At 34.8% G+C, this 24,270-nt stretch overlaps 2 protein-coding genes across 2 annotated transcripts in view; one reads left to right on the forward strand and one right to left on the reverse strand.

The window, feature by feature from the left end:
• Positions 1–15,244, reverse strand: part of hs6st3b (heparan sulfate 6-O-sulfotransferase 3b) — a 104,984-nt gene extending 89,740 nt beyond the window's left edge. Inside the window, exon 1 of the mRNA XM_056466100.1 lies at positions 14,293–15,244. Coding sequence (XP_056322075.1) covers positions 14,293–14,837 — 545 coding nt within the window. The 5' untranslated portion in view covers positions 14,838–15,244. The remainder of the gene's footprint in view (positions 1–14,292) is intronic.
• Positions 15,245–17,335: 2,091 nt separating this feature from the next.
• Positions 17,336–24,270, forward strand: part of LOC130234662 (UDP-glucose:glycoprotein glucosyltransferase 2-like) — a 29,077-nt gene continuing 22,142 nt past the window's right edge. The window contains 9 exon segments of the mRNA XM_056464903.1: positions 17,336–17,420; positions 18,684–18,817; positions 20,258–20,340; positions 20,426–20,556; positions 21,068–21,180; positions 21,299–21,476; positions 21,810–21,906; positions 22,483–22,555; positions 22,683–22,783. Coding sequence (XP_056320878.1) covers positions 18,696–18,817; positions 20,258–20,340; positions 20,426–20,556; positions 21,068–21,180; positions 21,299–21,476; positions 21,810–21,906; positions 22,483–22,555; positions 22,683–22,783 — 898 coding nt within the window. The 5' untranslated portion in view covers positions 17,336–17,420; positions 18,684–18,695.

Here is a 24,270-nt window from a genome sequence, read left to right on the forward strand (position 1 = left end):
TTGGTGCCGCAAATCAAGCTTGTGCAGTACGGATAGAATAAATCCAATTTGTTCTTGTGTTTGAAAACGTAACATTCTGTAGTGCATTTGGTTATTGTGTAAGGCCATATGGTGATTTCAGTCATCATATTATAGGCATGCTTCTTCTTCATCAGTGTCAGGCAGTCTAAATGATATCTTGGTCATTGCATGTAGTAATTTTGCCTCTTCTTGAACAATTGTAATACTTCCGCTGTCCATGTATGCTGCATTTATAAAGCCTAATCAGTCTGTCTGGTGCGATATTTCTATGCACCTTTTGTCAAAGCCATTGGCTGTAGTGTTCTAGTATAGACTCTAGAGGGCACTTTGATGTATGCCTTTTGATTTGAGAGGGGTCTGGTTGCAGATTCGGTGCAGTGCAATCTGTGCTGCATCCAATGCTTTTTATTGGGCTCATCTAAACCCAACCCTAACCCTATCCCTCACAGTGACGTCACTTGCTCCATTTGAGTGCATAGTTTCTGACATTGCGTCGCTGAGTGATACAATCTCAGTTTGCATCATAAAGGCTGCATCCAGATACTATTGTTTGATTTTGGTCAACAGAAAGTCAGACCCCATAATTCTTTGCTGCTTTTATGTGTTCAGCTGTTTGTAATTGGAGTTCTTGTTTAAGTCCTTTGTGTTTGTTTTATTATTGTGTATGGATTTTGAAGTTTTGTTTTTGTGGGGTTTGCTAATCATTTGTGCCTTTTGGAGATGTTTTGTCTGATATCACTTAGACTGCTATAAAGCTGCATTTGGGTCCTAAGCAGAGTGACTAGCCTTGTTTTGTAGAAACCATTTGATTGCATGTAAATTACAGGACTGATTATTACATAGCCAATCCCCGAAGACAAGAAGAGAAGATGAAATAAATAGGCCTATAAAGTGATGACTGCAGGTTGAAAGAAGTATTAAAAAAATTAAAGTTTTGATTCAGCACTAAAAATGTACTCAAATAAAAGTAAAAGTACACATTTTTAAAACTATTGCTGAGGAAAACTACTTGATTACAGTAATCTGAGTGTTTGTAATTTCTTACATTACACCATTGGTCCACATGTATATCAATACTAGTCATTTGTTTTACCTTCTGGGGACATTTTTGGTCAACATGAGGAAAACGGCTCATATTCAGAATTAATATTTTTAAATCTGCACAATGGTTAGAGTTTGGGTAAGGGAACAAAATATACACTCAATATAGCTCATTTCACCGGAGAATTAATTTAAAACTATAGTCTAAAAATCTCTTGTGTAACGGTTCTTTGGGAAAGTGTGTTATCTAGGCATGGAATGATAACCGTTTTCAAGGTATACCACAGTTTGGAAAAGTCAAGTTTTTAAAACCGCCAAAATTTTCTGTAATACTGTTTTTAAGATATGTGTAAGATTTTTTATTTACATTTTTTTAGGACAACAGTATCTCCAGCATAAAAGATATCCAAAGATCCCATTTTAAATTGTAAAGAAATCAGTGTTTTTTAAACTAATGAAGACAGCAGAAGTCAGTGATTTGTTTTAATTATTTACTGTTCCAAAATATCATAAATCTTTCACAAAATAAAATATATTGTGTTCAAAGGGGGGAAAAGTTTTTGTTTTTTACCCAGACATTTAAAAAGAACTTATTTTAGAGCAGTAACCACAATACCGTGATACCGTGAAACAGTCATATTTTTATTCAAGGTTATCATACCGTCAGAATCTTATACTGGCCCATACCTGTGGTATCCCAAAAAAAGAAACAATAGAAAATGGTCACTTGTTTTAAATTTACCTTGTGCGCCAGACAGAAATATCTGTCAAAATATCTATATTTTTTAAGAAATTAAAAAACATACCACAGCTAGCTCTTACCACCAGTTGCAAATATTAAACAAAAATAATAATAAATAAACAATGTGAATGAGAAAAAAATGTTGTATACAGGGCTGGGCGATTTGGCATAAATCAAAATTTCGATTGATTGAACATTTTAACTCGATTACGGTTAATGAACAATTATTTTATTTATTTATTTATTTTTTGTTTACTGACAGGTTTTGTACAGTAAATGTGCTCACATATTACAAGTAAGAGATTTCTTAATAAAGGGTGCATTACTTGATTTGAAAATAATTGAGGGAAACACACACTATCTACAATACATAATTATTTATTGAATATCAGCGTTAAACAACTAAAATTAAAACACGCATTGCCTAAAATGAACTTTTCTAATTAAAAAAGTGAAAATAAATACTTTTGGAAATAAAATAAAAAATAAATACTATTTTTGGAAACAAAAATAAACAATTTTATTAAATAAGTAGCATCTCTTCTAAATCAATTAATTATTGTATATCGTGTAAATAATATTTTAAACATTGCATTTCTTGAATCGTCTGTAAACAAATATTTTAATGTAAATAATCATTTTAATGTAATGGAAAACATTGTCAAAGCATCTCTGGCGCAGCTTTCAATTATCATCAATGTTATGCAAAGCAAAGCTCAATAGGTCCATTGTCCTACTTGACCAGAGATCAGATGTGGCTGCAAAGGGGCCGTAGAAGTATAAATCAGCCTTAACAGAGCAAGATCACGTGACTCAACACACGGTAGGGAAAGTAATTCAAAAATTTACCTGGAAAAATGAGATCGGCTATAGGTTCTAAATGTCGATTTCGATTACTTTTCAATTAATCGCCCAGCCCTGCATACATTCAAACTACATGGAACACACTTTTTAAATGTTTCAATCTTTTTTATTGGTCTTTAGTATGACAATACAAATTAAATATTGAAAGGTAAACAGTTATGCATTGTCCATTGTTAATCCCATCCCCTAACCCAGGGGTATCCAAACTTGGTCCTGGAGGGCCAGTGTCCTGCAAAGTTTAGTTCCAACCCCAATCAGACACACCTGGGCTAGATAATCAAGCTCTTACTAGGCTTTCTAGAAACATCCTTGCAGGTGTGTTAAGGCAAGTTGGAGCTAAAATCTGCAGGACACCGGCCCTCCAGAACCGAGTTTGGACACCCTTGCCCTAGCCTCTGATTCATCAACTCGAACAAAATTTAATTAATAATAATAATTAAAAAAATAAATACATGCCAAATTAAGTACATTAAATACATAAGAACATGACATCAGAGAATAACTGAATAAAGATGAGAAAAATAATAATAATTAAAATAATAATAATAATAATAATAATAATAATAATAATAATAATAATAATAATAATAATAATAATAATAATAATAATAATAATAAATTTTTTTTTTTTTAATTAATTTAATAATTAATTAATAATAAAAAAAACGTCTAGTAAAATGGTAAAAGTTACAGGTTGCCAGCACCAGGTGTAATAGGCAGGCCTTTGATGTAGTCAAGAAAGGAATCCCAAGTTCTATAAAAAGAACCCAGTGAGCCAGAGAGTGAGCATCTCAGCTTTTTAAGTCTGATACAGTACCTGTATCCGCGGAACACACTTTAAAAAAAACTAAGGTAAGTGTCAAATCAAATGTAGTGTCATTTATATAAAATATAAATTTATGTGCATCTTGGCTTTTGCATTTAGCATTGTGATATCCCAAATAATAAAATGCACATACAGAAACATAGCTGTTGAATCATTAATTCAACTGATTCATTAAAAAACAGGAATGAAAGACTTTTACTGTTTATATCTTGCCTATTTGTGGCAACTGTGGTTAGATTCATTATTATACAGTTTTTCATATTCAAAAGCATCTAATATTCAGCCAAAAATGAGTTACTTTATATACCGAGATGCCAAGTCTTCTTTCATATCAGCATGAATTAGAAACAGCACTTTTGCATGCATGTCTTTGCTTGAACATGCCAAAGTCTACTGTATTTATTTTCCAAATATAGCAAAAGCTATTCAACAATATGCTGCTTCAAACTTCACATTTCAAAGAGCCTTTTCCCCTTTTTACTCATATTCAAGTAGTCTCTCTAGCTCCGACAGCCACAGTCGACTCAATAGATGCACCAACTCTCACTTCCCTGTTAGCACATAATTATCGCAGCAACTGGATTACAGCTTTTGCTCCGGAGAATATGGCGACCTGGATTAATGACACGTGAAAGCAATCTCCAGACCCCGTCGCGTCTAACCCACAAGGGCATGCTCAGCCCTACACCTAATAAACATCCCATACCAATGAGGATGCACAGCGCTGGGGTAGCTCCCTCCAGGCTGTAAATCCAACAAATTTAGTTCTTGTAGTCCAATTGCCTTCGCACAGAGAACCTGCAAGGGCTGACAGATCTGGCTGAAAGGATCTAAACATGACAACAGCGGTCATCTAACAAGCGTGGTGATGTGTGGAACATACAAGGATGAAGAGGAAGAATTTAAAAGGTGACAAGAAAAATCCCTTTACTTTCTTGGAGCAAGATGGGTGACGGCGCCGCAGTATTGATCTGCGCCCAATGCAGAGGCTGACAGTAATTGTGTGTCTCTGTGTTGACTATAATGAATAAAATATCATGCAAAGAGTGTTATTGTGCCAAGAGGATGTCATCGCTTTCTCCGTGTGAGTAATAATGGCCCATTAGTGCAGCTGCAGGTTACTCATTACTGTGATTGTCTGGGAAATGAGGAGCTTGTGAGTCTATTTGTACTCTAATTGTTGAGGGGGAGCGGAGGACCTCGGCTGTTCAGAGCACCGAATGTTTGGCCTTCCGTAGGAACAATGGGAGATTTTTCTAGGTCTCATTACATTAGTGTGAACCCAAAGCACAAACGGCATGAAAACTTAACACAAGCGTACACGCAAATAGACTGTTTTTATTATAGATGAGATTATGTGTTAATACATAATGCGACTGTGTTTCATCATATGCAGATGTTACATTTAGGGAAAACAAACTACTTTTTTCACACTGAGAAATGTTCTCTATGTACCCAATTTGTTTTATTGGACCCCATCTGTGGGTGAATTACAAATAATAATTATATTTCAAAGAAAGTTATTCTGAATGAATGATTGATAAAGAATAAACTTGGTCTTGACAAAAATGTCATTAAATGTTGGCTTGAACGTTTTTCCTCATTTAATTAATGTATATTTTTGTGAAATATGCATACAAATGATTATCATTTACCAAAATCTTGCACACAAAAAATTAGAGTTGTGTGATATTGAAGGGAAAATGTGGTAGCGAGCTAAATAATGCAATATTTAATATTTTTAAAAATGTAATAATCAAACATATCATATTATTTTAAGCAATAGAAAGCAAAACAGTTTCTAAAGATGGACAGTCATCTTTTTGTTTTGCAGTTGCATACAACTAGGATTCTTCTGGTCTCAGATATCCTTATTGTGATTAATTGCTTTAAATTTTATTACAACATACGGTACTAATGCAATATTGACCTTAGCTGCATCGTTTTGTTTTAATGTGTACATGTTTGACACTGTATATTCAATTATTAAATATCAACATATATTCATACTGTACAACTTATTATACATTTGAATAAAGTAAAAAAATTAAGTAAATTTCACCACCACTTTGCTCCAGTGGTGTGGTTTTTATCAACAAAAAAACATAATGAACAATCAGAAAAACAAAAACAGTGTGGAGATTCCTTGTGGTCTTACTGCTTTCTTAAAGGTACAGCTCAACTAAAAATGAAAATTCTTTTACTCCTTGTGTTACAAACTTGTTTAAGTTTCTTTCTTCTTTACTTTCTTCTACACAAAGGAAAAATAATCTGAAGAATGTTTGGGAAATAACTGCCATTGGGATAGGCTTTTTTTCTTCCTATGGATGTCAATGTTTTTTTTCCAACATTCTTCAGAATATCTTGTTTTGTGTTCAGAAGTAAAAACTTAGAATCACTAGAGGGTGAGAAAATGCTGAGAAAATTGTCATTTTTGGTTGAACTATCCCTTTAACATGGCTTGATTGCTTGGTAATTTTTTAGCATCCATAAATTTACTTGTGTATAAAATCACTTGTTTTTTGCAAACCATTGCGATATGTATATTATGATATGCACATCTATAATAGTATGATAGTTATGATGTTGCACCATACTACAAAAATTATTCAAAATTTACAGCAAACAATAAATTAATAAAGAAAATTTTTTGAAACAACTAGAACCCGAACACAGATATGCAAAAACAACAACACATACCATTGGTGGCCTTATAATTGTGTTAAGAAATTAAATACATAAATAATAATCCATATTTAATGTGTTTATATATATATATATATATATATATATATATATATATATATATATATATATATATATATATATATATATATATATATATATATATATATATATACATATATGTATATATATATATATATATATACATATATACATATATATACATATATATATATATATATATATATATATATACATATATATATATATATACATATATACATATATGCATATATATATATATATATATATATATATATATATACATATATACATATATATACATATATATACATATATATATATATATATATATATATATATATATATATATATATATATATATATATATATATATATATATATATATATATATATATATATGTGTGTGTGTGTGTGTGTGTGTGTGTGTGTGTGTGTGTGTGTGTGTGTGTGTGTATGTATGTATGTATGTATGTATGTATGTATGTATGTATATATATATATATATATATATATATATATATATATATATATATATATATATATATATATGTATATTATAACCATAATAATATTTTTAATTTGACCTACAGAGCATCCAGAAAGTATACATAGCGCTTGACTTTTTCCACATTTATGTTACAGCCTTATTTCAAAATGGATTAAATTCATTCAAATTCATATTCAAAAATTCTACACACAATACCCCATTATCACAATGTAAAAAAAGATTTTTTGGAAATTGTTGCAAATTTATTAAAAATAAAAAAACCTGAAAAATCACATGTACATAAGTATTCACAGCCTTTGCCGTGAAGCTCTAAATTGAGCTCGGGTACATTCTGTTTCCACTGATCAAGCTGCGGTCACACTAGAGTTTGAGCATGCGAAATTCTTTCGTACGTTGCTGCGAAAAGGGGCGTGATTAAACAAGATGATTAGACATATAAAAAAGCCAGCGATTGCTCCATATTTGAAATTTCTGTCCAGAGAAATTCTGTCATGCAGTCAAGTGATGCGACTTCGCAGGTCAGAGTTCACCAAGCTTGAACTTTGCACCGCAGCGAACTGCGAAACTTAATGCATGACCCTGCGTTTCCGGTCTGATGCATTCGCGTGAGTATGAATGGAAGTCTATGGGGAGAAATGTGAAGTGTGACCACAGCTTCATTCTTGAGATGTTTCAGCAGCTTAACTGGAGTTCACCTGTGGTAAATTCAGTTCATTGGACATGATTTGAAAAGCCATACACCTGTCTATATGAGGTCCCAGGGTTGACAGTGCATGTCTAAGCACAAACCAAGCATGAAACATCTCAAGAATAATCAGTGGAAACAAAATGTACCTGAGCTAAATTTAGTGCTATTAAATGGCAAAGGCTGTGAATAATTCAATTCAATTCAATTCAATTCAATTCAATTCAATTAATACTTGTGTAGATGTGATTTTTCAGGTTTTTTATTTTTAATAAATTTGCAACTATTTAAAAAAATCTTTTTTCACATTGTCATTATGGGGTATTGTGTGTAGAATTTTGAGGAAATAAATGAATTTAATCCATTTTGGAATAAGGCTGTAACATTAAAAAAAAATGTGGAAAAAGTGAAGCACTATGAATACTTTCCAAATGCACTGTAAATCTAAAAGCTACACAATCATTTAAATATTTGAAACATGATCTACAGTATACACAGATAACAATAAAACACTATTACATTTTTTTAAGTTAAAGTAATTGTGACATTTATTTTGTGGAAATTTCCATAAACCATATTAAGAAATACCCCTTCTATCCAAACTATCAAAATAAAGACCCCAAAACCACAATATAGACCACATTTAACAACTAGCTTAAGAAGAAATATGAGTCTTTGATACAAGGACAGTAAGATGTTTCAAATGTCACCTATAATCATTTAGGCCAAAACTTGGTCCTGGAAGGCCGGTGTACTGCCGAGTTTAGCTCCAACTAAAGCCATGGTCACACTGCACTTTTCGTCCCATAGACTTCCATTCATACGTATGAGAACATGACAGACCAGAAACGCAAGCTCATGCAGCAAATTTCACTATTCGCAGCATTGCAAAGTTCAAGCTTGGTGAACTCTGACCTGCGAAATCGCATCATGTGACTGCATGGGACCAATAGAAGAGCAAAAGATGACATCTCTGTACAGAAATTTAAAATATGGACTGATTGCTTGCTTTTTTATTGCCTAATCAATTTGTGTAATCCTGCCCCTTTTGGCAGCACTGTACGACATAATTTCACATGCTCAAACTCTAGTGTGAACCCGGCATTACTTCAACACACCTGCCAGGATGTTTCTAGTATATCTAGTAAGGGCTTGGTTAGCTGGTTCAGGTGTGTTTGATTAGGATTGGAACTCTAAACTCTCCATGGCACCAGCCCTCCAGGACCGAGTTTGGACACCCATGATTTAGGCCTAATGTATTAATTTGTAGCTGCACGGTGGCACAGTGGGCAGCACGTTTACCTCACAACAAGAATGTCGCTAGTTCGAGCCTTGGCTGTGTCAGTTGGCAATTTCTGTGTGGAGTTTGCATGTTCTCCCCTTGTTCGTGTGGGTTTTCCTCCGGGTGCTCCGGTTTCCCCCACATAGGTGAATTGGGTAGGCTAAATTGTCCGTAGTGTATGTTTGTGAATGAGTGTGTATGGTTGTTTCCCAGTGATGAGTTGCAGCTGGAAGGGCATCTGCTGCGTAAAACATATGCTGGATAAGTTGGCGGTCCATTCCGCTGTGGCAACCCCAAATTAATAAAGGGACTAAGTCGAAAAGAAAATTAATTAATTAATTAATTTGACAAAAATGGTTTTATCTTAGTTGAAGGTCTGAAACTTTAATTCACACTATCATTTAAATGAAAGCCAATACTGAATTCTGCAAACCATTAATTATTTTGCTTGTACTTAATGTGAAATTGCTATCTAATTAAAACTTTGTAAACTGCCTTCTGATCTGACAGTAGTGTCGGGCAGATAAAACACACAACTTTAACACTTTTTTTCCTCCTATTATGGACTACTTGTCTGTGTTTTTTTTAACTGCAAACTAAGAGACTCTGTAAACATGTAAACATCATTTGTGGTGCCTTTATTCTCTGAACCTGTGTGCAGTTGGCTTAGTTAATTGCATCTCATTTCAGCAGATTGCACATTTGTGACTGCCCAGAAACTCCATTTGGTTATAATGCCAGGGGACTAGGCAAATTTAATTAGTGCTAAAATAAAAAGAGGCAGAGAGTGGTCCTGAGGAGAGGCAGGGCTATGAAAGTACGAAAAGGGAAGGTGAAAAGAAGGAGTCAGGGCTTTTTCCATATCAGGAGCTTTATCGTCTTAACAACATAATTCAAATTGATGTGGAGCCTATGGGTATACAATTCGTGAGGATTGCTCCCAAATAAAAAAGCTTGGGAGGTCAGTAATTTATCTTAATTGTGCTGTTATATGGTTGGTCAGTTATCACAAGATTAGCATCTTTAATTAAAAACAACTGAAATAGCTTTAGCAGCCCATTTTACTGACGCAATAAGTTGTGTTAATGTTTCTAAAGTGAAACAGGATTTTCAGTGAAAATGAATGAGGCTTTACTGATTTCTTGAGAAAGTGATTGGCTCTTTAAAATTTTTAATTGTTTCAGTCTATATATTCTTACATGCGCACTTGTCAGAAAAATACTTAATTATCAATCTTAATTTATGCTGACAGAAACAAATATCTAAGTATATTTGGCCCTACCTGTATATAGTGTTTATATACAACACTATTTATATATAATATGTTTATATATATATATATATATATATATATATATATATATATATATATATATATATATATATATATATATATATATATCATATTAGATTTTATATTAGATTTTTTACAAACTGTCTTACAGACCATCGTATTTAAAGTGCAAAAATAATCCATTAATAGTAAACTATGTTAAGTTCACTTAAAGAAAATTAAAAAGTATGCTAAAAGTGTACCTCACACCTCACAGCTTCTCATACAAGAACAAATGTAGGGTCGGGGTGCCAATTTTGTCCTTTGGAAATTGATTGATTTGTTACATCACTGACATTTGCTAATGCTGCAACCTAATGCGAGTAACAGCCAGTAAATGTTATGGCATCTCAAAAGTAGCACACATGAAAACCAGAAGAGTGCATGTGGTATGGCCGCATAGAACAGTAGCTGCACACTGAAAAGTGCACATGCAGAGAGTTTTTCTGCAGTGCAAAACAATAACTCTGTATGTAGCACACTATGTATGAGACCGACTAAAGCGTTACAGATCAAAAGGGATGTCTTTGCCAAGGGCTGTAAAAGTTTGTTATTATTATTATTATTATTATTATTATTATTATTATTATTATTATTATTATTATTAAATACATTTAAAGTCAAAATGATTAGCCCTCCTTTCTTTTTCAAATGTTTCCCAAATTATGTTTAACAGAGCAAGGAAATTTTCACAGTATTTCCTATAATATTTTTTCTTGTGGAAAAGGTCTTATTTGTTTTAGTTAAGCTATAATAAAAGCAGTTTTTACATTTTTAAACCATTTCAAAGCCAATATTATTACCTCCCTTAAGCAATATATTCTTTTCATTATCTACAGAACAAACCATCATTACACAATGACTTGCCTAATTGCCCTAACTTGCCTAATTAACTTAGTTAAGCCTTTAAATCACACTTCAAGCTGAATACTAGTATCTTGAAAAATATCTAGTAAAATATTATGTATTATGTCATCATCATGGCATGAAATCAGTTATTAAAACTATTATGTTTATAAATGTGTTGGAAAAAAATCTTCTTTCTGTTAAACAGAAACTGGAGAATAAAAATACAGGGGGAGCTAATAATTCTGACTTTAACTGTATATGTTATTTTTAAAGATTATAAGGGCACATACAAACATAAAAAAGTTTATAAATATACAGAACTGTCCATTTCTATATCATGGTATCTTTAATAAAGTAAAAGTGTTCACAGTTTTGGTTCGAACATGCTCAGCAAGACTTTCAGACTTTTGCTTTGTTTTGACAGGTTTGAACTGCAAGAGAAAAGCCCGATCGTACAAGAAGATGCTCAACCCAGAAAGAGAGACGCAAGAAGAGAAGCTTTTCTCCCTGAAGAGATCGCTTCAGCTCTCTCTACCCATCCACTCTAACAGTGTTGATGATCCACTCTGACATGACTGACCTTTCCAGGTCCTGCAATGTGCCCGCACTCTTCTGTGCCAGGCTGAAAAGGCCACACCATGCCTGAGAAACCAGGCTGCTACATTACCAGAACAACTTCAGCGTGCTCACAATAACAAACAAACTGCACAATCTTTTTGCACTACTGCGCTAATTTAGATGATCAGATTATGGAACACAGTGAGTACAGCAATGAATGTGACATTTAAACAGCATAAAATTAGGACTAAAGCCACGTCGGTGCACAGAGTGATCCATCTTAACTGAAATAAACAGAGCTGGGTATCAGGATGAAATTTTCATACAGTCACCACTTAGCACATGCGGTTCAGAGAGCACTGCGCCTGTTGTCAGAAGAGATTTATTTGCGTCTCCTGGTGTGTCTTTAGAGAAGCAATGCGTAGCAGCATTTGGAAAGCACAGAGAGAGCGAGCGATGGATTTATGTTTCATTTGGGCTTGGGTTCTCTGTCGCATACAGACTGCGAACTCCCAGAGCTGGCTGATTCTGCAGAGATGAATCATATAGCTGTGGTCTTGCAGTTTCAGGGTACCAATGTGAATTTCTCTTCATCCAGTGAAGGTTTCCTCTCTGAAACGTCCTTATTTGCAGTTTTCTGCTGTTCTGCACATTCAGGATTAATTGTGTTTACTCCAAAATGAGCATTTTGTTTCATTAAAACACACTGAACCATGTCAATAAGACTAAATAAATAATAAATATGAAAGCAGTGCGACTAATTAACTCGGATCCATTTGCTTGGCAACTGTTAAAAATGAGTGACTGCCAAAACTGAGTTTGCATGATAACTGAGCAAAACTGACATGGTCACAGCCAGTTGTGTCAAATGTAATTCATGGACTAACATTAGATCAGCAAGCATAACCGAGGATGACGACCAAGCTATTTTACATGCGTTTATGAGAGCAGAATGCGCAGGCACTAAAAACACATATGTTTCTTATTCAAAGGCACTTATAAAAGTGAAAGTCTGCATATTCCCGGCATATTAAGCTATCGTTATACTTAGTAAACAACGAAAATAACTTTTTAATGGCTTGCTTGTCCAGACTGGCACTGTCAGATTTATGGTTGGGAATGCTCGACGGCTCGGCTGGGCTTTATGATACCTCATTTAAAGTTCATTACAGCGCAGCCTCTCTGTCATTTAAAGTGAATACAGAATGGGAGAAAGCAAGCTGTGGTCAGATGCTGTGGAAAATCGCATTTCAGGCTTGACATTTACTCATTTTGACTGGTTATCTCTTTGTTTAACATGTTTGCCATAAACCGTGCTGGGTGATAAGTTAATAATATCACTGTCACATTCATAATATCACTGAGTGACACAGAAGACCCACAGGCAATGAAAACCTTAATTATACAGTCTTTTCTGGCAGGGTAAATGTGTCTATTTAGAATCGCGTGTGAAGTATATTCATTCGTACACTAATGTTGTGCTGAAAATACCTTCTGAACAGTGAGACAGTCTAAAGAGAAAATTACTAGGAGTCATGGCACAGCAAAATTGGAAATGCACACACTGTATTCTCCATCAAACTAACTGCTGTATTGATTGATCGGCTTCTGAGGTTGAAATCATTTCTCATTCAGCTGGTCCAGAATTAGTAACACATTAGTATATGTCAGAGGAAAAAGTTCACCTTTAAGTAATTAGTTTCAGAGAGCTTTTTTATATGTGAATGCTCCAGTTGACTGACATCTCTGAAGGGGTCTGAGTTCATTGTCAACACCATGGGCTTTAATATTCCACACTAATATTCACCTAACCGATTGCCAAAGCAATAAGACATAATCACAAAATAGATTAAAATTAGCTCAAGAGTCTACTTTTAAGACGAGGGAACATTGTGAATGCAAAAATGGCTAGATTCACTTTTAAGGATGACATAAAAATGTCTGAGTGCACTCAAAATATCCCCAGTCTATACTGCTCTATATGACTTTGGAATATACCTTTATAAGAAAACGCATTTTAATTGACTGCCAAAGCAATAAGACCTAATCACAAAATAGATTAAAATAAGATCAAAAGTCTACTTTTTAATATAGGAACACTGTGAATGAAAAAACAGCTAGATTTACTTTTAAGGATGACATAAAATGTCTGAGTGCACTCAAAATATCCCCAATCTATATTGCTCTGTATGGCATATGCCTTTATAAGAAAACACATTTTAATTGCTAACTATTTGAAAATAAAACAAAAATTTAAATGTTATTGGGATTCATTGTGAATCATACTAGCAATTATTGATCAAAACACAGTACAGTACTCTTTTAAGTGTACACTATAAAAAACATTTAGGTGAATACAAATATTAATATTTTACTTCAAAATGTCATGTTTGATTCAGTCTGTGACCTGCCATTTCTTCACCAATGTTTGTAGAAACATTTACTGCGTGTACACTAAACATCTAAAATAGGCAAAAAGTTTGCTAGAATGTGTCTTCTTATGACTCAAAACGTCAAGTTTGATCAAATGTACTCATTTAATTTACTAGCAATTTAGGAAACACCTTTCAGTGTGAGATAATTTTCTGATATTTAACGTTTTTATTATTGTTGTCATTACTATTCATAATGAGTTTTACCCCACTTCTCTGAGTGTAAATGGCACTTTGGTCAACAAAGCCGTCAGAGTGGACTCGAGTGTGAAAACACCCTCAGTCTACATTTTACACTTCATCATTACCTTCATTAGAAGCAACAGAGCGGCAAATGAATTCTCCAAATTAGTTCATGAGAAAGGGGGATAGAGAGAGAGGGAGAGAGTGAGAGGGAGAGAGAGAGAGTGGGGGATTTTACCTCTTGCGCTTTGGAGGCTGCCTTTTGTCCATAATCACCGGCACGCAGTTGGTCAGTTCCGTCCAGTCCGCGTGCAGCCCGCAGCTCCAGCCCGTGGAAAACCTCGAGAAGAGCCAGGACTCCTGCTTACCCGGCCGGTGGCACGTGCATTTCTTCTGTCCCGCTTTGCAGTCGCACGGCTGCTCCAAGCGAATATTCCTGACCAGGTGCCTGCCAAATGTGGTCCCTCCCGTCTTCTGAATGTGCAGAAACACAATCACATCGTCTCCCTTGATGTTAAAATCGACATCCCGCGTCAGGTCGCGTTCCGTAAAGTTGAATTTGGATGCGCATTTAGGTGGGTTGTCTTCCTCCGGGTCCGGCTCCCGGTACAGGTCGTCGGTGGTCGGGTCCGGGGTGGCCAGAGGCGCGATCCTCACGAGTTTGTCTCCAGTCCTGAAATGACAAGCCTGACCGCCTGCCGGACAAATATACTGGTACCCAATCATGACAAAAAGAAAGGCTAAAACTGGGATGAAAATCCATTTGTTGGGTTTCTCATTCATCTTAGCACAAGGAAATTCTTCATGCAGTTAATGTGAATCATGACCTCCTCTCCGGGTCTCGTTCCAGGACGATCGCGTGAGAAACAGCCCAAAAGCCCCATGCCACATGTTGATATGCTAAAAAGAGCAGTGTGACATCCAGGTCTTCACGTCAAAACTTGCTCTCTCGTAAAGTTGTGAAGAAAGTGCAAGACAAGAAGCATGACAAAATGCACAACCAAATACTGTTCAATAACCGAACACCGTGGTCGTATGAGGTATAAGACGTCAAAATACTAAGGCAAATGAATTGATTTGAAGCGTCTAGGTGTGTTTTGCTCGGCGGAGTGTCTACATTCTGGATGAGTCTGTGCTCTTCGGCCATCCCGCCGCGGCGCGCATCAGCGGGAGGACGCCAGTGCTGTCAATGAGACGCGAGCGCTCAATGAAGAGACACTGTCGCGCCGGTGGAGCACGAGCTCTTTCGTAGCACGAGAACAGTTTCATCTGCACCTGGTCCCAGTCCAGCGCTCTGATATATTTAGCAATGAAGTGTCGCCACTACTGAGAGAATGCACGGTGTGCGTGTTATTACGTTCTTCACGGCTTTTTGCACTGTGCAATTTTTGTGCCACTTCACTTTGGGGAAATTCCAAAAGGTTGTACTTAATAGATAATTTCGGTTATCATTGGAACCAATAATGTTAGGTCGAGCTAAATAGTTTAGAATCTAAATTATTAGTTTATGATTTTTTTTAATGCTGCTCATTTTACGCATAATTTAATGCATACAATTTTTAATATAATAAAAAAAGTTTATAATATATAATATGAGCATATATAGCATATTATATTATATTATATTATATTATATTATATTATATTATATTATATTATATTATATTATATTATATTATATTATATTATATTATATTATATGAGCACGTTTTAATAAGTTATTGTTGCTCATTTCAAGAATTCTTCTAAATGGCTGGACTACGAGGCAAACACGGTTCCAGAATGTTGGTGAAAAGGCATGACAAAAATGTAAAAATGCGTTTAAAAATCCTTAATTCAGTCGTTAAATTATATACACACCCTTTTACGAAAACCTTAATGAACACACTTGCTCACTGATAATTTTGGAGATTTATTTATATTATATTGAAAGATTGTTATCGTTGAACAAATGGAATTATTCACATGTATCAAATAATTAACCCCATAAAGAACATATAAGTGAGAAGTGTTTTATTTTATATAGTGTTTTATTTAATTTACTATTCTCCCTTTCTTTTCTAATTTGTTTAATGTTTATTGCAATAAGTTCGTATTTTGCATGCAAGTTGAACCAGGCATAATTTTGGGGGGGGGGAATTTTCACTCTTCTTTTATGTAGCGCCCCCTTTGGTTTGTTCTGTGTCACCAAGTTGCTAGATAATTTCATGCAACTTGTGAGTGTGTGTGCAGATTCTGCAAAATAGAATCTGAATCTGAAAAATAGAATTCCCATTTTGAGGGACATAAACAATAACAATGGTCCTATAGTATTTCTTGTTTTACATTTAGTAACTTCTATAGCTTCTGAGATGTTATAATGGCTGTTTTAGCGTTACGATTGAATTGCCTCTTGTTATAGTTCTACAATAGTTCGATAACAAGCAGGAAATATTCATAGGCCAATGTACATCACCACATCGAAATGCTCTATAGCAACTCAAAAATATGTAGGACTTAAATAAATAGCCTGTCATTAGAGCAATCAATTCTAACTGAAATTTTAAGAGAAGAGCACGATTTCAGTGCAACATAGACAAATATTATAAAACGCAAAGATCATAATTAAATGCAATATGATGTTCATCTATAGCACCAGTCACAATATTTCTGTATAAATTATAACATTAAATAAACTATTCAGCTATTCAAAATTATACATGTGTGTGTGCAAATATACAGTATGTGTTTTACTTGTAGACATATTTAAACAGCAACTCCACTTCCAAAAATAACTTTTAAAAATGTCTGTCTGTCACACCCATCACTGGTCTTTCAGTCTGCTAATGAGATGATGATCTGAATCAGGTGTGTTTGGTTAGGGTAAAATGTGCAGAGCTGGTGGTCCTCCAGGAACGTGTTTGAAAAACACTGGGTCTAACACATGTTTACACCGTACATTATAAATAATTGACACCAAATTTGTGAATTGTTTTAACAAAAAATATTATGTACGCTAACTCTGCAGGGCTAAATAATTATAATAAATATTTTAGATAAAGCAAACTGAGGGCATGTGGATGCAGGAGCACAGTTACTTCAGTGCATTAGTAACACTAGTTGTCCATAAACATGCCTGAGAAACCTCATTCCGTGTACATTTTCTAAAACATATTAACGTTCTATAAGATTTCACTGCTATTCATTAGTTAAACTTTATGTAAAATTTAAGTCCTACCAGTAGCTGAAATGTGTCGCTTTTCCAGAAAAAGTGGAAACATCGCTTTTCCATGTGTGAAAGAGGGAATTAAAGATGCAGGACCCCTCAATGGCGGCGTCCTGTGAAACCGGGTAATACAGTCAGCGGCGCAGAGACAGATGATTTAGGTGTGTTTTAAAACATATTCACTGTCAATATCACAGAATCTAAAAGCGACGCATTCCCGTTGAATAACATGGTGTGTTTGGTCCAGATAGAACGCTAAAAGGGGTTAAACATTTTGTGTGCTACGTGTCTTTTCTTCCTAATCTTATATTTCTTCATTTGTAAGACAGTTCCAGATTTGTTTATCTTATCTGCATGAAATCCATGAAACGGAAAGCGATATTAATGTCATTAAAAGCACAAGTGTGGAATATCTATGCGACTAATCGACACAAATTGTTACATTATAGCTACGTGGCGTTTTATTAGACCGTTTACCTGCTGTGTCTTTCTCCCCTGACGCGTCAATGAGGAAAACCTCTTCGCTGAATATAGAAGTCGCTTTCTGTGGATACGTGTTGATGTTTATTGTTGCACTGTTAGCCGAAAAGTGGCTCAATTGGTTCCAAACCACAATGACTTTCTATTATAAAAATGAAAAAAAAAAAACAAGATGTTTTGGAAAATTGTTTGAAACTTCAATGGTTTCAGGTTTCTAAAGTTGTTCAAAACATTTCCTTTTTTACAATAAGAAAGAACCTCAGAACAAATGAAGGATGAGTAAATCTTTAAAATCACAATATTTTGGGTGAACTATCCTTTTAACATATCGTATTGGTGGCTGTGGTCACAAATTATAGAGTTTATGGGAATGTGATGTTTTTGACTTGATTTGAAAACAGTCGAATTTCTTGAAATACAAAACAATGTGCCAGACAGATAAAAAAAAAAAAACAGCCTTCCTCTATATAAAATATATATTTAAGCTAGGCCTTAAGTTTAAACGGTAAAATTGTTCTGAATGCCAAAACAGTTACGCTGATTGTATTTCATTTGAAAATGTCACATCTTTTAGACTATACAAAAACATATACGTAGCTAATTTTTAATATAGTTGAAGAACTACCATCATGCCTTAATTATCAGAGTAAAATGAATATTAAGCATATTTTCCTGAAGTGCTCTGTTTTTAATTTAAATGGAAAAGTTTTATTTGAGAATTTTTGGTAACTAGTCATAATTTGAAATGTTTTTAACTTATTGTGAATTGTAAGTTTGCAATTATTTTTACAAATTTATTCAGAAAAAACATGATATTTATAATTTATGGGAGATTTTTGACATTTCAAGCCATTTTAAATGCATGCAAATGATTCATCAGTGAATAGCATAACAAAACATCTTGATGTTACTTGTTTTTTTTGTTTGTTTTTGGGGTTTTTCAGCAGCGTCCAATCATGAGGCTGGTTTTTGTTGTGCTGGTCTTTCTGAGGGTCCAGCATGTGAACTCAGCATCTAAAGGAATTGTCGCCAGTCTTCAGGCCAAATGGGCTGCGACCCCTCTCCTACTGGAAACAAGGTGGGCTGCAATAATAATCATTCTCCTATAATAATGTATTGCCGTTTTAACATCCTAATCCAGACAACCTATTCCCCAATGGTCCTGTCAAGCCTTTTATGTGTAATCAAAATAGGATTTTTCAGTTTTACTGGGATGTTTTCTTTTATAATGTGTTGTACACACAGCAGTATTAAAAGCACAATATTTGAAGCTGTTATGCTTTTTTTTAAATGCATCTATTATATGTAACATATCTAATATGAAAAGTTTCTAATGAGCTACTAGGTCAGAATGTTTGGGGTTTGTGACTGTAAAGCAGGGTTGTCAAACTCAGTTCCTGAAGGGCCACAGCATTCACAGTTTATTTCCAACTCTGCTTTAGTACACGTACCTGGGGGTTTAAAACAAGCCAATTAGTTTGATCAGGTGTGTTTAATTAGGTTTAAAGCTAAACTATGCAGAGCTGTGGCCCTCCAGGAACTGAGTTTAACACATGTGCTGTAAAGTTTACATTGTTGAGTAAAATGCAAGATATGTTTACCACGGTTAAGCCTCATATATTTTATTTTGACAAGTTATCTGCAACGTTGAAGTAGACACCAACTTTGAATTTAATATACTTTATGCATGTAAAATCACTTTTGTACATTTAATTTGACATGCACTAAAATCAGGTAGCACAATCGCCTCACAGCAAGACGGTCGCTGGTTCGAGCCCCGGCTGAGTCAGTTGGCATTTCTGTGTGGAGTTTGAATGTTCTCTCCATGCTTGCGTGGGTTTCCTCCGGATACTTTGGTTTCTCCCACACTCCACAGACATGTGGTATAGGTGAATTGAATAAACTAAATTGGCTGTAGTGTATGTGTGTGAATGTAAGAGTGTATAAGTGTTTCCCAGTGATGGGTTGCGGCTGGAAGGGCATTCGCAGCATAAAACATATGCTGGATAAGTTGGCGGTTCATTCCGCTGTGGCAACTGCTGATTAATAAAGGGACTAAGCCAAAAAGAAAATGAATGAATGAATGAATGAATGACTGAATGCCCTAAAATCAGTTCTCTCATCTTTGACCCCTATGCATAATGAATTAAACGCTACAGTTTGGTCTATAGTTTTGTAAAATTAGCCCCAGATTATTTATACCTGCTGTAGAATTACTCGCATCATGATGACATGCATGTTTTTAATACGAGGAGAAGATCCTACCATGTGTTCTCTTTGCAAAAGCACTTTATCTATGAAACATCTCTTAGATCGATTGAATTCTGTGAAGAATTAATTTTATTCAGTGTAAATTTTGCTGAGTTTTTTTAACACTGTTACTTCAAATGCAAAAACAAATTGTAAAAACTTCTTGTAATCTAACTACAGTACACATTTTCTTGCCATTAAAAGCCGGCATGGTGTTAAACACAAACAAACAAAAACATTATTTTTTTGTAAACTTCCTTTTATACAGTGAATTCATCAGAGAAGATGGAGATGAGAAATTCTGGCAGTTTGTCGATACTGTGAAGGAGTTAACTGTTTACAAATCTGGAGGTAATGGCTCACATTTCATCTGCTTTAATGTCTAATTCTGCATTTGAACTGTAAATTGTGCTGATGTTTACTTTTCTGTCTTTAGAGTCTGTCCGGTCCTATTATAACCTGATCCTCAAGAAGGCTGGCCAGTTTTTGACAGATCTTCAGGTCAACCTGTTGAAGCTCTCTCTGTCTCTTAGGACTTACTCTCCAGCTGTACATGCTCTCCAACAAGTGAGTCTTTCATCATTCTAGATAAAAGCAGAGACATGGATTTTTCAAGCAAGTGTACATAGAGTTATTATTTTTCCAGATTTTTATTTGTCATTCAACAGTAAAACTGGTTATTGTACAAGGATTCTTCTTAAAAAACATAGATGGTGTAGTGCAAGTGAATTCTTACTAAGGTAAGAGTTCAAAAATGTTTTGCTTAGATTAGAAATTTGATCTGTAAGTGTATCTGTCACTTAGAGAATTCTCAGAATGGCATTTTAATGTTGTTGATACACCCTTAGCCTACTGAGGTGCGTTATCAGTCACCTTTGATGAAATATTGGCATAAAAGTCTTTTTTAATATATTGTGTGGTTTGTATTGTTTTGTTTGACTTTTGTACTATTGGACCTAGTGTCTGGAATAAAGAGAATTAATTATAAAGCTAATCTTTATTTATTCATCTGAAATTCCCTTCACTGTGAGGTTTACCTCACAGAGAGTACTATTAACCCTTTCTTTTCATTCTGCAGATAGCAAGCGATGAACCTCCTCCTGATGGCTGCTCTGCTTTTGTGGTTGTTCATGGTCAAAATGCCTGCAGCACCAAGGATATGAAGAAGCTCTTGAAGACAGCAGCAGACAGGTAATGCTAACCAAATATACTGTATTCTTAGAGAAAATAATTTGTTCAATGTGTCAAAATAAGTAATTTAAATATATAACATTTCTGTTGTGCTGTACTTTTTATTTAATTAATCCAGGCCAAGACCTTATCTATACAAGTCTGATCACCAGTACCCAGGAGTCAATGGGACAGATGTGCCTGTAGCTATTCTTTATGCTGAAATTGGCACTAAGGAGTTCAGCACTTTTCATAAGCTTCTGTCAGAGCGAGCACAGGAGGGCAAACTCATCTATGTGCTACGACATTTTGTGTCTGTAAGTATTAGCAGTGTATTTGTACTACGTTCATGTTGTTTTTACAATGTTCAGACTGTGGGCAAATCAGATTTTTGTCATTTGTCATTAATTGCAAGTGATCAAGTATGATTTATGTGATCTGACATGGATTGCCTTGGTAATTACATAGACTTATTCACATACAGTATATGACATCCAATCCAGAAAAGGTTAAGGTTATGTTACATTAAGGTTAGCTGTGCATAGAAACCTATAGCTTGATTCTATGCATAGTAGTTTGAATTTTTATTTTTTTATTCTGTTCTATTTGAAGAGAAACATTTCTTAACCCTCACTGATTTCTCACCAAAGGAGCCGAAAAATGAAAGGATGCTGCTCTCTGGATATGGTGTGGAACTGGCAATTAAAAGTACTGAGTACAAAGCTGTTGATGACACAAAAGTTAAAGGTATTGTACAATGTTAGACTGTTTATTGTGTAAAGGAAGAGAAAAATAAGTTTCATTTTAATAATGGTAGCCATTGTTTGAAAAGTTTTAAACAAAATATAACTATATTGATATGATATATAATTATTATATTGATAAATATGAACAATACTTCTACAATATGTATTAATCTTAATATAAATTTTTACATTTAGTAATATTTGTTAACATGCTGTGTACAGTGTAAAAAATACTTTCAAAATAATCTCATAAGTTATTTTAACTTCAATTACATTAAAGTGCCTTTAAAATTATATTAACCTGGTTTGTACAACTTAAAAATTAAGTTGAAACATGATTAAACTTAGTTATGATTAACAAAAAGATATATGTTGTCATTACTAATTGATCATAGTTTTGCTAACATGAACTAACATGAAGAAGAAAAAAACAAATGTATTTTAATTGAAAAAAAAATGGAAAGGTTCTTCAAATACACCAATGTTTCCAACATTATTAGGCAAAAAATTATTTAAAAAGTAACTAACAGTTTGGAAATAAGAAATTATAACTGATGTGACCTGAATTTGTGTACAGAATCCAAATCAGCCGGCACTGATAATGAGGATGAAAATGATGAAGTCCAAGGATTTCTGTTTGGGAAATTGAAGTGAGCAATTATTTCACGTTTTAATTCCTTCATGGCTATCCATTAAACAATATTAATAAATATGAAAAAAAAACAATGGTAGTTCTGTAAAATGCTGAGTCACTCACTGCATTTCCTTCACCCCCAGAAAGTCTCACCCGGAGCTTCAGGAGGAACTTGGAGAGCTGAGAAAGCATCTACTGGAGAGCACCAATGACATGACTCCTCTTAAAGTGTGGGAGCTCCAAGGTGGGCAAACTGCTGTTATTGATGACTCTTATGGTGTTCTGGACTCGGTGCTGCGTCACCCTGTGAGATTAAACCCATCCACGTGGTTCCTGGAGAGAACTGTCCACTTGATGAATTGGGAAGCAACCGAAAGGTTGCAGTTTGTACCCTTTGCTTGCTGCAGCGATCTGTCCTACTCCTGTTCAGACTCCTGAACAGATGCTCATGTTCACAGCCAGGTTCAATTTTGCACAGTGAGATTCTGTAGCAAAAATGGCTAAATAACAGCAGTTTTACTTTTGTGCTGATCGATAAATGAAGCAATTTATTTTGCTTGACGTAAAGAGCTCTCCATGATGGCCATTGAAACGCTCGGTTAGTTTTGTAATAACTTTGGAGCTGAATTGTAAAATCCAACAGATTTTTGTTGTTGTTGCTTTTGTTTTAAACTCTAGACTTTTAAAATTATATTTTGTTGAAACATAAATTATAGTATTTTCAGCCATCAAACATAATTTTTTTTTACCCATTGTTCCAATTTTGGATATGTAACATGAAATAACATTTATATCGTAACACTGGCCACTTTTTTAGGTACACCTCAGTACTGGTTTGGACCCCCTTTTGCCTTCAGAACTGCCTTAATCCTTTGTGGCATAGATTCAACAAGATACTGGAAATATTCCTCAGAAAATTCCTTTTGGTCCATATTGACATGAGAGCATTACGCAGTTGCTGCAGATTCTTCAGCTGTACATCCAAGATGCCAATCTCCCATTACACCACATTCCAAAGGTGCTCTATTGGATTGAGATCTGGTGACTGAGGAGGCCATTTAAGTACAGTGAACTCATTGTCATGTTCAAGAAATCAGTCTGAGATGAATCGCTCTTTATGACATGGTGCGTTATCCTGCTTGAAGTCGCCATCAGAAGATGGGTACACTGTGTTCATAAAGGCATGGACATGGTCAGCAGCAATATATGTATGTATGTATGTATGTATGTATGTATGTATATGTATATATATATAACAGATGTATAATATATAATAGATAGGAGGTGACGCAGTGGCACAGTAGGTAGTGCTGTCGCCTCACAGCAAGAAGGTCGCTGGTTCGAGCCTCGGCTGGGTCAGTTGGCGTTTCTGTGTGGAGTTTGCATGTTCTCCCTGCGTTTGCGTGGGTTTCCTCCACAGTCCAAAGACATGCAGGTGAATTGGGTAGGCTAAATTGTCCGTAGTGTATGAGTGTGAATGAGTGTGTTTTTTTCGGACCATTCTCTGTAAACCCTAGAGATGGTTGTGTGAGAAAATCATCCCAGTAGATCAGTAGTTACTGAAATACTCAGTCCAGCCCGTCAGGCGCCAACAACCATGCCACGTTCAAAGTCACTTAAATCACCTTTATTCCCCATTCTGATGCTCTGTTTGAACTGCAGCAGATCGTCTTGACCATGTCTACATGCCTAAATGCATTAAGTTGTACCTAATAAAGTGGCCGGTGAGTG

The sequence above is a fragment of the Danio aesculapii genome, chromosome 9, assembly GCF_903798145.1.
Source record: "Danio aesculapii chromosome 9, fDanAes4.1, whole genome shotgun sequence".
Classification (NCBI taxonomy): domain Eukaryota; kingdom Metazoa; phylum Chordata; class Actinopteri; order Cypriniformes; family Danionidae; genus Danio; species Danio aesculapii.